Source organism: Mesocricetus auratus, unplaced genomic scaffold (assembly GCF_017639785.1).
Source record: "Mesocricetus auratus isolate SY011 unplaced genomic scaffold, BCM_Maur_2.0 Super-Scaffold_4256, whole genome shotgun sequence".
Taxonomy (NCBI): domain Eukaryota; kingdom Metazoa; phylum Chordata; class Mammalia; order Rodentia; family Cricetidae; genus Mesocricetus; species Mesocricetus auratus.
In genome coordinates this window covers 51,133,399-51,148,234 of record NW_024429182.1, presented here as the reverse complement: position 1 = coordinate 51,148,234, position 14,836 = coordinate 51,133,399, and the positions used below count along the sequence as shown (strand labels likewise).

The 14,836-nt window shown below is 47.9% G+C and overlaps 1 protein-coding gene across 3 annotated transcripts in view; it reads left to right on the top strand.

The window, feature by feature from the left end:
- The first annotated feature begins 13,255 nt into the window (after positions 1 to 13,255).
- Macrod1 (mono-ADP ribosylhydrolase 1) overlaps positions 13,256 to 14,836 on the top strand; it is a 141,518-nt gene continuing 139,937 nt past the window's right edge. The window contains exon 1 of one of the 3 annotated variants that reach the window (XM_040748489.1): positions 13,256 to 13,698. In XM_040748489.1, coding sequence (XP_040604423.1) covers positions 13,407 to 13,698 — 292 coding nt within the window. In that variant the 5' untranslated portion in view covers positions 13,256 to 13,406. The remainder of the gene's footprint in view (positions 13,699 to 14,836) is intronic. The other 2 variants (XM_005063898.4, XM_013113010.3) reach the window with 2 other exon arrangements.

The window sequence follows — 14,836 nt, the reverse complement described above, 5'->3', positions numbered from 1 at the left end:
CTCTGTGCCAGGGGCGCCATTGCATATCCTCTCCATCCTGCTACCCCTTTTCTGTTCGCTCATACTTAGTTCCTCTGCCTCGTTTAAGATTACCAGAGGAAGAGGCTGGAGAGATGGCTCAGAGGTTAAGAGCACTGACTGCCCTTCCAGGGCCCTGAGTTCAATTCCCAGCAACCACATGGTGGCTCACAACCATCTATAATTCAATCTGATGCCCTCTTCTGGCATGTAGGCAGAACACTGTATATGTAACAAATAAATAAATCTTTAAAAAAAAAAAGATTACCAGAGGAGAACCGGGCAGTGGTGGCCCTGCCTTCACTCTTCACTCCCAGCACTGGGGAGGCAGCCTGGTCTACAGAATGAGTTCCAGGACAGACAGCCAGGCAGAGCTACACAGAGAAAGTCTGTTGGGTTGGAGAGGTGGCTCAGCAGTTAGGATGATATCCTGCTCTTTAAAGAACCCTAGTTCAGCGCCACAAAGAGCAGCTGAACCCATCTGTAACTCCAGCTCCAGGGAACTCCACCCTCTGACCTCCATGGTCACCTGCCCGTACACACAATTTAAAAATAGAAATTAAAGCCGGGCGTTGGTGGCACATACCTTTAATCCCAGCACTCGGGAGGCAGAGGCAGGTGGATCTCTGTGAGTTCGAGGCCAGCCCGGTCTACAAAGTGAGTTCCAGGACAGTCTCCAAAACAATACAGAGAAACTCTGTCTCGAAAAACCAAAAAAAAAAAAAAAAAAAAAGAAATTAAAGCCAGGCGTTGGTGGCGCACGCCTTTAATCCCAGCACTCTGGAGGCAGAGGCAGGCGGATCTCTGTGAGTTCGAGACCAGCCTGATCTACAAGAGCTAGTTCCAGGACAGCCTCCAAAGCCACAGAGAAACCCTGTCTCCGAAAAAAAAAAAAAAAAAAGAAATTAAAAAAAAACAAAGACTGTATTTTCTGGTTACTTTTCTATTACTGTGAAAAGACACCATGACCAAGGCAACTTATAAAAGAGTATTTTTGAGGCTTACAGTTCCAGTGGCTAAGTCCATGATCATCGTGGTGGGTGGTATGGGCGCAAGAAGGCAGGCGTGGTTTTGGAGCAAAAGCTAAGAGCTTACATCTGGTCCACAAGCACAAGGCACACAAAGAGAGATGGGTGGTGGTATGGGCACACCTCCTAATCCTTCCCAAACTGAGATCCAAGTATTCAGATATATGAGCTTCTGGGGGGGCATCCTTATCCAAGCCACCACACTACATGGAGGCGCATACCTAATCTCAGTGCTGGAGAATGTGAGACGGGGATACCTGCACTTACTGGTCAGCCAGCCAGTTTAGGAAACTCTGGGTAAGCTCCAGGTTCAGTGTGAGACCCTGTCTCAAAAATAAAACTGCCTCTGTGTGTGCACGTGCGCGCACGCATGCGGGTCCGTGAGTCTGCAGGACAGCCACAGCTACACAGTGAGACCTTGTCTCAAACCCTCAGGAAAAAAAATAAGTAAATAAAAGTGGAGGGGCTGAAAAGATAAATGTGTTGGCAGTTAGGAGACCTTACTCCTCTTGCAGAAGACTCTGGTTCAGTTCCCCAAACCACCATGGTAGCTCACAACTGACCAAAAACTCCAGTATAAGGGGACAGAGTGACCTATTCTGGCCTCTGAGGGCACCAGACACACGGATGCTGCACAGGCACATACAGGAAACACACACACACACACACACACACACACACACACACACACACACGCAAGCTTAAGAAAACCATGGAGAATAATTGAAGAAGACACATTGTCTTTTGACCACCACATATGCGCACACACATGCACATACACAGTTAAACAAGGTGTGGGTCTTTAGATGGAGAGTGTTGGGGCACTCTGAAGCTTAAGTTCCTAGTGTCACTGTAAAGTCATACTCAACACTTGGAAATGTGAGCTCTCATCAGGTTCACTGCCTTGCTTCCCCACATCTCTAACATGAGCTGAGAGTAGTGCCAGGGAAACCAATGTCCTTTCCCCTCTCAGGTCCCTAGAACAGTGTCTACATTGTCTGGCCCTGTGCATCCTGAGTGTCCCTGTGTGATTCAGGCCTGTGTTCCAGAATATTGCTGTTCAGGATGAAGGGAGGAAAAGGATTCTAGGAGGTCTTCTTGTGTTGGAGTGAGGATTTGAGATAACCCTGGCTTCCTTCTCCTAACGGAGGAAAAGATTCTGCTGAAGGTTTCTTTAAGGTTCACTATCCTCAGTGGTCCTGACTCCTGGGGTCTCCTTCCTGCAAAGAGGCTGAATTCTGATGAGTTGGGAAAATTGGGGGAGAAAAAAAGGAGGGGGAGCTCTCTCCAGTTCCTGTGAACCTCCGAGAGTGCCAGGCCCTATGCCAGATGCTTGCAGGACCAGAACAATGGTAATTATCTAATCATTAATTAGACAGCTGAGGGCAGCATGGGGGCTGGGTGTCTCCACCAGCCTCATGCCTATAAATACCATCTCAAATGACTCCTAAAACTCCAGCTTCATCTCAGAGCATACTCCCAGCTTCCAAGTTTGTGTGACTAGTTTCTGATTTCGTCCCTTTGTGTCTGGCAAACACCCTAGTATTGTTCTCCAGTCTGCTAGCCGCTCAATGGTGGACATCACTAGCCCCCTCCAGTAGTTTTCTCTGGAAACCGAATGCATGTTTGATTTTGATTTTTTCAGAGAGCTCTAGCTGTGTAGCCCCAGGGTGACTTTGAACTTGGAATCCTTCTGCCTCAGCTTCCCAAGTTCTGGGATCACAGGCTTGAACTACCATGTCCAGCTTCCTTGTGTCCTCTCATTCACACCCCACACCCAGCCCACGAGCAAGTCCCATCAGCCAGAGGGGACCTGGCACCCCCACCTCTGACTGCAATGGGGAAAAGTGTGTTGACTCCCTGATGTGGCAGCCAGAGCGAGAGGGGACACGCTGTAGGATTTTTGCAATGTGCTCCCCAGCCTGTTCTTCAGGTCCTGTCTTGAGCCAGGTGTGCAGCAGGGTAGGTGATAGGTGGGGCTTTTGCCTTCCCTTCAGAAGACCGACCACCTTGGCCATGGCAAACAGGAGCTGAGAACCCCCTAAAGGTTAGGGAGTCACATCGTCTCTCAGTTGGGCACCAATGCATGAGGGAGGAGCCTCAGTTTCGGACACTGGGATATGTGTTTGCCCACATGTGTGTCTATACACCAGTGAGCGCCAGAAGAGAACGTCAGATCCCTGGAACTGGAGTTCCAGGAGATTATGAACCACCTTGTGGGTGCTTGAAACCCACACCAGGTCCTCTGTACGAGCATAAGTGCTCCTAACCACTAAGTAACCACATAAGTGCTCCTAGCCACTAAGCCACCTATTCAACCCTGTCTTTTGGCTTTTTAAAAAGTTTTTAATAATTTATTTATATTTTATTTTATGTGCGTTGGTGTTTTGCCGGCATGTATGTCTGTGTGAGGCTGTCAGATCTTCGAGTTACAGACAGCTGTGAGCTGCCATGTGGGTGCTGGGAATTGAACCCAGGTCCTCTGTAAGAGCAGTCAGTTCCCTTAACCACTGAGTCATCTCTCCAGCCCTTAATTTATTTTTTTAGGACAAGGTGTCACTACGTATGTAGGGAAAAGGGGCCAGTCAAAGAAACACACCCTGAGCAGAGCCAAAGGGACACACTTTGGCCCTACAAACCAGAACTAAAGAAATGTACCCTGACCCTGAAACCAGTGCCAAAAGAACACTCTTTGTCCCTGGAATCAGAGTCAGCTAAAAAAAATGCACCCTGGCCCTAAAATTGGAGCCAAAAGGCTAAAAAGAACCAGAGAAAGAAACACACTTTGGCTCGGAAACCAGAGCCAAATCTGACCCTGTGCAGAAAACTAACCAATCCCTGAGCAGAGCTCTAGCAAATCTGAGCTCAGCACTAAAATCTGATCAATCCCCACCCTGGAAAGCCCTATATAAACCCTGTGTCTGTTCAGCTTGTCTGTTCACTCTCCTGGATTCTTCCCTTCCAATAAACGCATTCAATGAGCTTTGGGTGAAGATCTTCTTTTGCCTCCGTGACGGAGCAGAGGCGACCCTGGGCAGAGCAGAGTGAGCAGGGCTGTAACATTTGCCCAGGGAAACCTTCCCTTGGCAGAGTGTAGTTAGAATCCCCTCTCCAATCCACTCTCCAGGAGCAGAGCTGAACTGTAGCAACTTCGCCTGAGAAACCTCCTGCCGAGCAAAACTGCTACACTGGGCGAACATGCCCAGCTGGAAGACCCTGTCCTGCTGGAGCGGAGCCGATACACTGGGGAAAAAGCTGCTAAACTTACTGCAACCTGTGGTGGTCCTTGGCTCCCGAGCTCCAGGTTACCTTTCCACCTGAGCTGTGTAACACTCAGTATTCTGTGACTCCCGAGTGCCAGAATTCCTGACCCACTCCTGTCCCTGTTCCATCCCGATCCCATCCCGAAACGCTGAAACTTGCTACTAGATTGGTCTTAAACTCACAGAAATTCAACTGCCTCTGCATCCCAAATACAGGTGTTTAAGGTGTCACCACATCAAGCCTTATAGAAATCTTTGAGACAGGGTCTCTTTTTTTTTTTTTAAGATTTATTTATTAAGTATACAGTGTTTTGCCTGCATGTATGTCTATACACCAGAAGAGGGCACCAGATCTCATTACAGATGGTTGTGAGGCACCATGTGGTTGCTAGGATTTGAACTCAGGACCCCTGGAAGAGCAGTCAGTGCTCTTAACCTCTGAGCCACCTCTCCAGCCCGAGACAGGGTCTCTTATACTGAGGCTGGCCTACAATTTCTGATCCTCCTTCTGCCTCCCAAGTGCTGGAATTACAGATGTGAGCTGCCACATCCATCTCTGGCGGTTTAATTTTATTATTTTGTGTTTGTGATATATGATATGTGTGTGAAAGCACACATATGGAGATTAAGTTGGTTCTCTTCTACCACCATGGGCTTGGAAAATTGAATTCAAGTTGTCAGCCTTTTGTACTTTTACCTGCTGAACCATCTTATGGTGCTTACTTAACTCCTTTTGATATAGGGTTGTATATATCCCTGGCTGGCCTCAAACTCACTATGTAGCCAGTGATGGCCTTGAGCTCAGGATCTTCCTTTCTGCACCTCCCCAGTACCAGGATTACAGGTGTGCAACACCATGCTCAGCTCCTCTGATCTTTTGAAATTTTTGTCTTATCAGCCAGCAATCCTGTACAGTGCACCTTAAGTTACCTTACAGTTTCATTTTCTAAAGGAGAATTAAGTTCTTTGGATGAAAATATTCCAACAAGGGGCTAGAGGGATGATCCAGTGGTTAAGATTGCTTTCTGCTCTTACAGGGAACCTGGGTCCTATTCCCATCATCCACATGGAAGTTAGCAACTGTCTGTAACTCCAGTTCCAAGGGAGTTAGCTTTCTCCTCTGGTCTCTGTGGGCGGCAGACACACAATGCATATATATGCATGCCAACAATGTACAATTTTAATTTAGTAAAATTAGAATATATCTTTAAAACAAAACAAAATAAGCATCCAGGGTCAGCTATTAAAAGCACTTGCACAGGCAGATCTCTGTGAGTTCGAGGCCAGGCTCGACCGACGGCCTCCAAAACCCAGAAACCCTGTCTCGTAAAAACCAAAAAAAAAAAAAAAAAAAAAGCACTGGCAGCCGGGCGTTGGTGGTTCACACCTTTAATCCCAGCACTCGGGAGGCAGAGGCAGGCGAATCTCGTGAGTTCGAGACCAGCCTGGTCTACAAGAGCTAGTTCCAGGTCAGCCTCCAAAGCTACAGAGAAACCCTGTCTCGAAAAACCAAAAATAAAATAAAATAAAATAAATAAATAAAAGCACTTGCTTCACAAGCTTGATGACCCAAGTTCAATCTTCAGCCCTTGGGACCTAGAGAAAACACTTGCACCAGTGGTGTGCATCTGCGTCCAGTACAGCAGAAACACGAGATAAATTACATACTGTCTTCGCAAAGGACGCGAGTTTGGTTCCCTGGTCCTGTGCTGGTCTATTACAACTGCCTAGAACTCCAGCTTCACCGGATCTGATGCCTCTGGCTTCTGCAAGAACCTAACAGTTATCCCTCCACTACAAGCATACCTACATGTGGACACATATGTTTAAAAATCAAATAAATATGGGCTGGAAAGATGCCTCAGCAGTTAAGATCAAGTACTGCTCTTGCAGAAGACTTGAGTTCAGTTCCTAGCTCCCATGCCACAGGACTCATACCACCTGTAAATCCAGCTCTAGGAATTCTGATGTCTCTAGCTTCCTTTGGTATCTGCACTCACATACTCACACGTGTGTGCGCACACACACAAACACACACATTTTAAAAGCAAGGTAGATGGAAAGTAAGAACAAACTGTTGAAAGTTGACTTCCATACGAATGCTGTGATGCTCACATCCACATTGAGACACACACACACACACACAGAGAGAGAGAGAGAGAGAGAGAGAGAGAGAGAGAGAGAGAGAGAAATAACAAAGATAAAAATAAGCATGCCAGGAGAAGAATCAGAAAAGACACTAATGTTATCCTCAAGTCTCCACATGTTAGTGTACATGTGCTCATGCACCCACATACACATATGCCTACATACATTTGAGCAGGTAGACCCTTGTATACACGCACCACACATCTACATGCAATAAATAAATTAAATAATATATCTCCTCAATACTTTCCCATTTCATTTCTCAAGAAAAAACATAAAATTATATATTGTTATATAATCTTTTTAAATTAAAATTTTCTTTTTAGATTATTTTACTTTATGGGTATGAGTGTTCCTGTTCACATGTATGTGTCTGTATACTACATCTGTGCAGGGCCTACAGAGGCCAGAAGAAGGTGTTGAAACTGGAAATGTGGACAGTTATAGATGTGAGCCACTGCCATATGGGTGCTGGGAATTGAACCTGGGTCCTCTGCAAGAACAAGTGCTCTTAACATCTGAGCCATCTCTCCAGCCCCAATTATTATGCAACCTTTTGAGCCACTGGTAGATGTAAGTTCAAAACCCAGCATCTCAACATACAAAGACAAACAAAAGTTACTTAAAAAAAAGATTTTTGTTCACTTTAAACCACTTGTCTCATAAACATCTATTTCAAGGTGGCTTTGAGAGGCCGAGGAGGGCAGTTCCTCCCTGGTCCAATGGAGCCAGGGGAAGTCGGTGTGGGGTAAGAACATTCTTGACCTGCCTAGCTCTCTCCAAGTGGTACAGAACTTTCACAGGCATCTGACAAGATCCTCATGGGGAATAGGATGACAGAAGGACACCCTGTGCTATGGAAACACTTCTGCAGGCTGTCATCTGTGCTCGCTCGCAAAACTCTCTCTATAACGAGACAATACTGCCAGTGAAAGAGACAGTAAAATGCAACGTGGCAGGCAGGTAATAAAGTAAAATAGGAAGAGAGTAGTACAACCTGGATGAGGGTGGAAGGCAGATTCTTATCACCCAGAACAGACATCAGGACCTGGGAGGGACCAGGACTGCCATTCATCTGCTTGATGGGACAATGAGAAGCAGAAAGATGCGTGGGCAAACTCTTGAAAGCCTCAAGAAACATCAGTCACATGGACATTTGCTTTGTTTTGGTGTGTGTATGTTGCATGCATTCATGCTTTTGAATCTGTTACCATCACAGTCAGTAGTTAACTTATTTATTGTGTGTATGGGGAGGTGCAAGTGCCACAGTTCACTGGGGGAGGTCAGGGACAACTTGTGGGAGGAGAGCAGGCTCTCTCCTTCTGCTGTGTGGGACCTGGAGATTGCACTCAGGACTTCTGGCTTGGTGCAAGCCCCTCTACCAGCTGATCACTCACTGACCCTGTTTTATTGTCTTGGGGAAGACTCTTTCACTGAATAAGAAGCTCACCATTTTGGCTAAGCTGGCTGATCAGTGAGCTTTCAAGGTCCATTTACATCGTTGGGGATTTAAATTTATGTCCTCATGCTTGCAGAACGAGCATTCCTATCCACTGAGCCATCTCCCTAGCCTCGTGCTATGTTCGGTCTAACAGAGGGTCTCACTATGTAGCCCAGGATGGCTTTGTACTCCCTATGACCTGTGTAGTTGAAGATGGCCTTGAATCCCTGATCTTTCTTCCTCTACTTCCCAAATGCCGAGATTATGAGGAAACAGATGACCCACAGAAAAATGGTGCTTTATAAAGGTAGAAGGGGAAACCCCATTTAAGGTGAGTGTTTAAATTTGATTGGGCATGTTAGTAAGGGCAGCCAAAAGGGGCTTTTGATCGCTGCACTTCAGTACTTTGATAGCTGGACCTTGGTAGTTAGCCTCAAGAGGAGGAAGTGGCCAAATAAGGACATAGACACTGGTGCCTAGAGTGTAATCCAATGGTTTTTATCAAGGTAAAGGGAATGGGGAGAAGGGGAAGGCCTGTCAGAGCCATGCTTGCCTGACTTAGGCTGGCTAGAGTCCCTTCAGAGCGCCTTACACTGAGACCTGGAAGAAGCAGAAATCAATCAAACTGCCTAGAAGAGGGTCAGACCTACTGAGTCACTGGGAAGGGACACTAGCCAGCCTGTTGGGCTGCCTGTATGCTGTGCAACAGGCTCCAGGTTCCTAGCTTTTGTGAGATGTTTCCCATGCTGGGGTGGACTTGGTGATGCTCCTGTAAGTAACCCCTCACCCATGCGCCTGAATTAGCCAATAAAACTCACTGGTCAACCAAGTTGGATTTTGGTGGTATTTGTGCTTTAGTTTTCGTGGGGTCCCTACTTGGAGTGAGTAGATGTGTGTACTGTCTCTCCAGGACAAATTTTGTCACACAACATATGAAGTCCTAGCTGTCCTGGAACTTGCTCTGTAGACCAGGTTGGCCTCAAACTCAGAGATCCACCTGCCTCTGCCTCCTTTGTGTTGGCACTACACCAGCTTCCAACTACAGTATTTCAACCCAGTGAAATGTAGTTAAAAAAATCTATTATGGAATTTAATTACCTATGTTTATAATTGGCATTCATTTTTAAAGAAGAAACTAATCTGCAGAATTTATGAGTTAATTAAATATTAATCAAAGAATAGTGAGGCAATTGTTCTCATTTTTATAAATATTGGTAGGTTCATAAGTAGAAAACTAGCTTTGCAAGGTGCACTTGGATATTTAAGAAAAACTAGTTCTTTTTAAATGTCTACATTTTAATAAACAGCATTAATTTAAGCAGCGACAGGACACCTTCTGTGTGTGAAAGCCTCTTTCCAACATTAAATTCTCAGCTGAGAACATGCTGTACTGTGGCCCCACTGGAGGACTCAGCATTCCAAGGCTTCCAAGCCTTTGCTTCTGTCCCCAGCATACAGATATTTCCATAATCCCAGTATTTGGGAGGTGGAGTCAGGAGGATTAGGGGCTTAAGGTCATCCTTGGCTACCTCTACTGAGAGTTCAAGGCCAGGGGATTAGGGTATAGTTCAGTGTTGGCCCACCATGCAGAAAACCTTGGGTTCTATCCCAAGCACAGCATAAATCTGATGTGGGACTCACACCTGCAATTTCAGCCCTAGGGTGAGACAGGAAGATCCTCAATTCAAGTCATCCTCAGCTATCCATCCAATGTGAAGCCACATGACCTACGTGAGACCCTATCTCAAATAACAACAAACAACAAAAGACCCAGCTCAAGTTCTGTGGTGACTTCCTCCCCATATCAGGCCCCTTCTTCTCTGCCCAGAGTCACCAGTCTGTGGCCCAGAAGACTGACAGGCTGTAGTGGGATGTTGGCTGAGGGCTTTATGAGGCTGCCATGTGAGAACAGACCCAAGTCCCAGCAAAAAGAATGAGGGCTGTCAGCTACAAAGCCTTAATCTACAACTGGGACCTGCTTGCAAGATATGCCGGCTTAGTCGTGGCACAAAGGTTGTGGGAGAAACCGACCAATATCTCTTTGGGTTTAAGGCCTAACCCATGAGATGAACCCATCCCTGACACTACTCAGATGGCCAAGGACCTGAGCCTAGACAGGCGAGGGACCCAGTGGAAAATCAAATCCTACTATTCTCCTAAAGGAACTTATCAATAAAATGAGTCCTAGAGACATTCTGCTGTACTCATAGATGAGTACCTGGCTCAGCCATCACTGGAGAAACTTCCTTCTGCAGCAGATGGGATTAAAAACAGAGACCAACAGCTAGACGACATGGGAAGAGTAAGAGACTATGGAACACTCAGTCCTAAACAGGGTGTCTCCATCAAATCCCTTCCCTTCGGGCTCAGAAGAGCCTGTGAGATCTTGTGAAAGAGGAGGCAAAAAGATTGTGAGAGCCAGAGGGGATGTGGGACGCCAAGGAAACCAGGCCTTCTAAATACAGCAGGACCAACACACATGAACTTACAGAGACTGGCAACAGGCACAGGACTTACATAAGCCTGGGCCAGATGGGGTCCCAGCTCTGAGGGGAAGATGGACACGAGACCCCATCCCTAACTTCTAAGCTATCTCCAGGTGACAACTGCTCATAAAGGAAAAATGAGTTTTCTCCCATTGAGTCTCACTGGGAGGGCCTGGAGAGATGGCTCAGTGGTTAAGAGTCTCACTGGGTATACAGGCCACTACTGGGCTCAGCAGTGGAGGCCAACACAAAACAAACCCAACGGCATTTTTGGAGGTTCCTTGCCTCATAATGTTTTGTCTGGGTTATTTTTCTTTTCTTTTTCTTCCCTTACAGATCATATATATATATATATATATATATATATATATATATATATATATTATGGTTTCTTATGTTTTTATAAGATTTCATAGGATTTCTGTGTGTGTGAATGTCAGTGTCTTTGCATCTATATGTGTTTCTTGTGCTTTTTTCCTTTGTTTTTTTTCTCCTGATAGTTTGCTTGCTTGTTCCTGTTCTAGTTTGTTTGTTTTTATTTTATCTTTTTTTCAGATGTCTGTGTGTGTGTGTGTGTGTGTGTGTGTGTGTGTTGTGTGTGTGTATAAATATAATTTTGTTTTTTGAGACAGAGTTTCTCTGTAGCTTTGGAGCCTGTCCTGGAACTTGTTCTGTAGATCAGTCTTGCCTTAAACTCACAGAGATCTGTCTTGCTGGGGCCTGTTTGTATTCTAATGAGGGGAGGAGGGGGAGGATATGGGTGGGTGGAGAGTCAGGGAGGATCTGGGAGGAGAGCTTGGGAAGGGGAAACTATAATAAGAATATAATATATGGGGGCTGGAGAGATGGCTCAGAGGTTAAGAGCACTGACTGCTCTTCCAGAGGTCATGAGTTCCCAGCAACCACATGGTGGCTCACAACCATCTATAATGAGATCTGGTGACCTCTTCTGGCCTGCAGGCATACATGCAGACAGAATACTGTATACATAATAAATAAATAAATCTTCAAAAAAAAGAATATATGTAGGGACACAGAGAAACCCTGTCTTTATATAGATTATGAAAAAAATCTACTTTCAATTAAGAAACAAACAAACAAGCAAACAAAAAACAAAACAGAAGAATGACAATTTACCTTAGTGTGCACTAGCTGGCAGGGTGGTTGTTGTGGTAGTGGAGTTCTGGCTTATCCAGAGAGCTGCAGAGGCTCAACCCCAAGGAACATGTATTTCAGGCCCTAAGTGGAAGGCAACTTTCTTCTTGGTAACCAACATGTCCTTTGGGTGGGATCTTGCCTTTTCCCAGAGCCCCCTAACCAATCTTTGACTTGAAGGTTGGAGGGCAAAGTGAAGGCCCTTCAAACTGTCCACATCTTGAACCCTAACCCTGTACCGCCCCTGGAAAAGGGAAAGTGAGGCTACAAACCAGCTGTTCATGGGTAAGTAATGACTTTTTCCTGCATGCAGATCGGGCCAGTGTAACCAGAGCCTGAAAAATGGCAGAAGGAGCCAGGAGAACCAGAGAGCAAGACCCCCTCACCCTGAAGAAAGAGAAGCCTGGGCTCACTGCCAGGATGCAGGAAGGGGCTGCAGGAAGGGCCCTGTGACCCCTGGCCACTGGAAAATCCTGGGACAGGCTCTGTTAGAGCTTCCAGGAAGGAATGAAGCCAGCAGCATGTAACTGTGGTGACTCACGCCAGATTCTTGTCTCACAGAACTGAGATGACAAGTCTGCATTAAGTTGCCAGACTTGTGGGGATGTTTCAGTAGGAGGGTCATTCACTTCACTCTTTCTCTCCTTTTTGTTTTGTTTTTCAGGAACTAAATCTATATTTGTAAAACTCTAGGGGCAAGGCTTGGAGAGATGGCTCAGCCATTAAGGCTCACAATAACAATTGGAAAAAAAAAAAGAGTGTGTGTTTTCCTGAATGCATGTCTGTGCACCACTTTCAAGCCTGGTGCCTGGGGAGGCCAGAATTGGAGTTAGATAGTTTTGAGCCACCGTGTGAGCACTGGAAATGGACTCCTGGCCCTCTGGGACTAGTGCTCTTAATTGCTGAGCTATCTCTCAAACCCCAGGATTTAAATATTTTCTTTTTCTTTCTTTCTTTCTTTCTTTTTTTTTTTTTTTTTTTTTTTGGTTTTTTTCGAGACAGGGTTTCTCTGTATTGTTTTGGAGGTTGTCGGTCCAGCCCGGCCTCGAACTCACAGAGATCCGCCTGCCTCTGTATTTTCTTTCTTTTTTTCTTTTCCTTTTTCTATTCTTTTTTTTTTTTTATATTGGTGGATCGACCGATTGACTGAGACAGGGTCTCACTATGTGGCTGCCCTGTAGTCAGGCTAGCCATAAACTTTCCTAGAATCCCCCGGTCTCTGCTTCTCGAATGCTGGAATTGTAGGTGTGCTCTACCACACCGGGCTTGGCACCCAAGTTTCTGCCTTTCAAATCTCACTAGTGCCTTGGCTGCTCTGAAATTCAGTAGGCGCCGCTTGGTCCCTAGAGCTTCGGGGGGAGGCCGAGCTCTTCCGCCCGGCTCCGGAGAAGTCGCTCAACCTGACAAATTGGTCCATCGCACCTATTACCTCCCCTTCGTGAACTGGAACCTGCAGCTGTTGTGGACCAGACGCGGAGCTGGGTGAAGTGTGGGGGCGGCGACACAAGCCCGGGTCTCTATCTGCAAAACATGCGGTAGAGACCGAGTTGAGTGCTGAGCTAGGACAGTTCAGTGGAAAGACCCAGGGCCAGTCACCGAGCTTCAGGAGGTTAGCTGCGGCCACACCCTAAGGACACAGACAGGCTGGGTGCGCACGTGTGTGTACAAGTGAGTGAGCGCAGTGGGTCGGACCGGGACTACAAGTTCCAGGGTGCCCAGCGGCGCGCCGCCCGCGGTCTCTAAGCAGGTCGCCACGGACTGGCACGCGCCACTCTCTTCCCAGAGTAAATAAGGGACCGAGTCCGACTCTCCTGAGCACCGTAAATAGAGTCCGAGTGGGCGGGGAGCCGCCCGGCACCGCCTGCTCATGTCGCTGCAGAGTCAAGTGTCCGGCCGCCTGGCACAGCTGCGCGCGGCGGGCCAGCTGCTGGTTGCCCCGCGCCCCTGGCCCGGCCGCTCGGCGGGTGGCCCGCGGCCCCGCGGCAGTGCGTGCGGTCCTCCGGTGGCGCTGGGTGCGCACAGCCACTGCGCGTGGCCCTCGGCGGGAGTTGGGGCGTGGGGGGTGGCGGGGCGCGGAGCCTGGGTACGCACCTGGGCCCCCCTGGCCATGGCCGCGAAGGTGGACCTGAGCACCTCCACCGACTGGAAGGAGGCCAAATGTAAGTGTGAGCGCAGGGCATGGGCCTCCCCGGCTGAATGGCACCCCACATACCCCTGAGACACTTGGGACCCCACCTCAGCCCATAGCTCATGTCCAGCTCCCACACCAGGTCATCCCTTGGCCAAGTGAGTGGGGAAGGCGGCCTTACCTCAGCTATGGTCCGCAGGAAACCCTTACCCCACTTCCCGCTCAGATCCTCTGGGACCTGCCACCTTCCTCCACGCACAGGAGGGAAACTGAGACCCGGTGTCGGAGCCCATTTCCCCAAGGTCATGGGCGAGTGTGCAGAGGCAAAGTGTGTAATCTTGACCTCCGATACCTGGCCTTGTATGCTGCTAGACATTTGGGGCCGAGTGGCAGAGAGCAGTACAGGGCTGGTGGCTGCCAGGTAGGGTCAGATAGCAACAAGAGTGGCAGCTCGGGTGCCAGCCTCTCTGGGAGAGTAGTAGTTTGCCGTTTTGCCCGCCTGCTGGCTTCTGGCTCCTTGCCAACATGCTGCTCCCTTCTTGGGGGACTGGGCTCATAGAATCTGGAGAGCAGACTGACACCGAGTGTGGGCTGGTGAGACTCACTGATTCCCCCCAAGAATGAAAATATTTCTCCTTCAGGACAGGCATGCCGGAAAGGGGCAATGGGTCCTGGACAACCAAGTCTCTAGCTGGAACGCAAAGTCCAGAGTCCCAAATAGCCCTGAGCGGCAGTCCAGCTGCCCCTGCCCTTCAGCGCCAGTCCCTCCCCTATTGGCTCTGGGCGGATCCCCTTTCAAAAGAGCTGCGAAGGCGCATGCCTCATTGGCTGGTCTGCCGGCGGGCGTGGCCATGGGGGCTGGGTTGAAGGTAACCTCAGATTGGGACGTTTTAAGAAAGGGAACTTCTTGAGTTGCGTGTCTGCCCAGGGTCCTAAAGCACTTGACGGTCCTCTCTGGGAGAGAAAACTCCCCACGCCCTCAAACTTGGCAGAGTAGGGGACTGGCCCAGAACTTCCGCAGAGGGAGTCATTGTCGTCTTTAGAATCCTGCTTTCCCATGGAGAGCAGGGACAGATATGTAGTGTAGGATCTACCTCTGTTTCTAGATTTCAGGACCTCCTTCCTGGGTCCCTGTAAGTCAGGTGAGCTGGTTCTTGAGGCTATGGAGA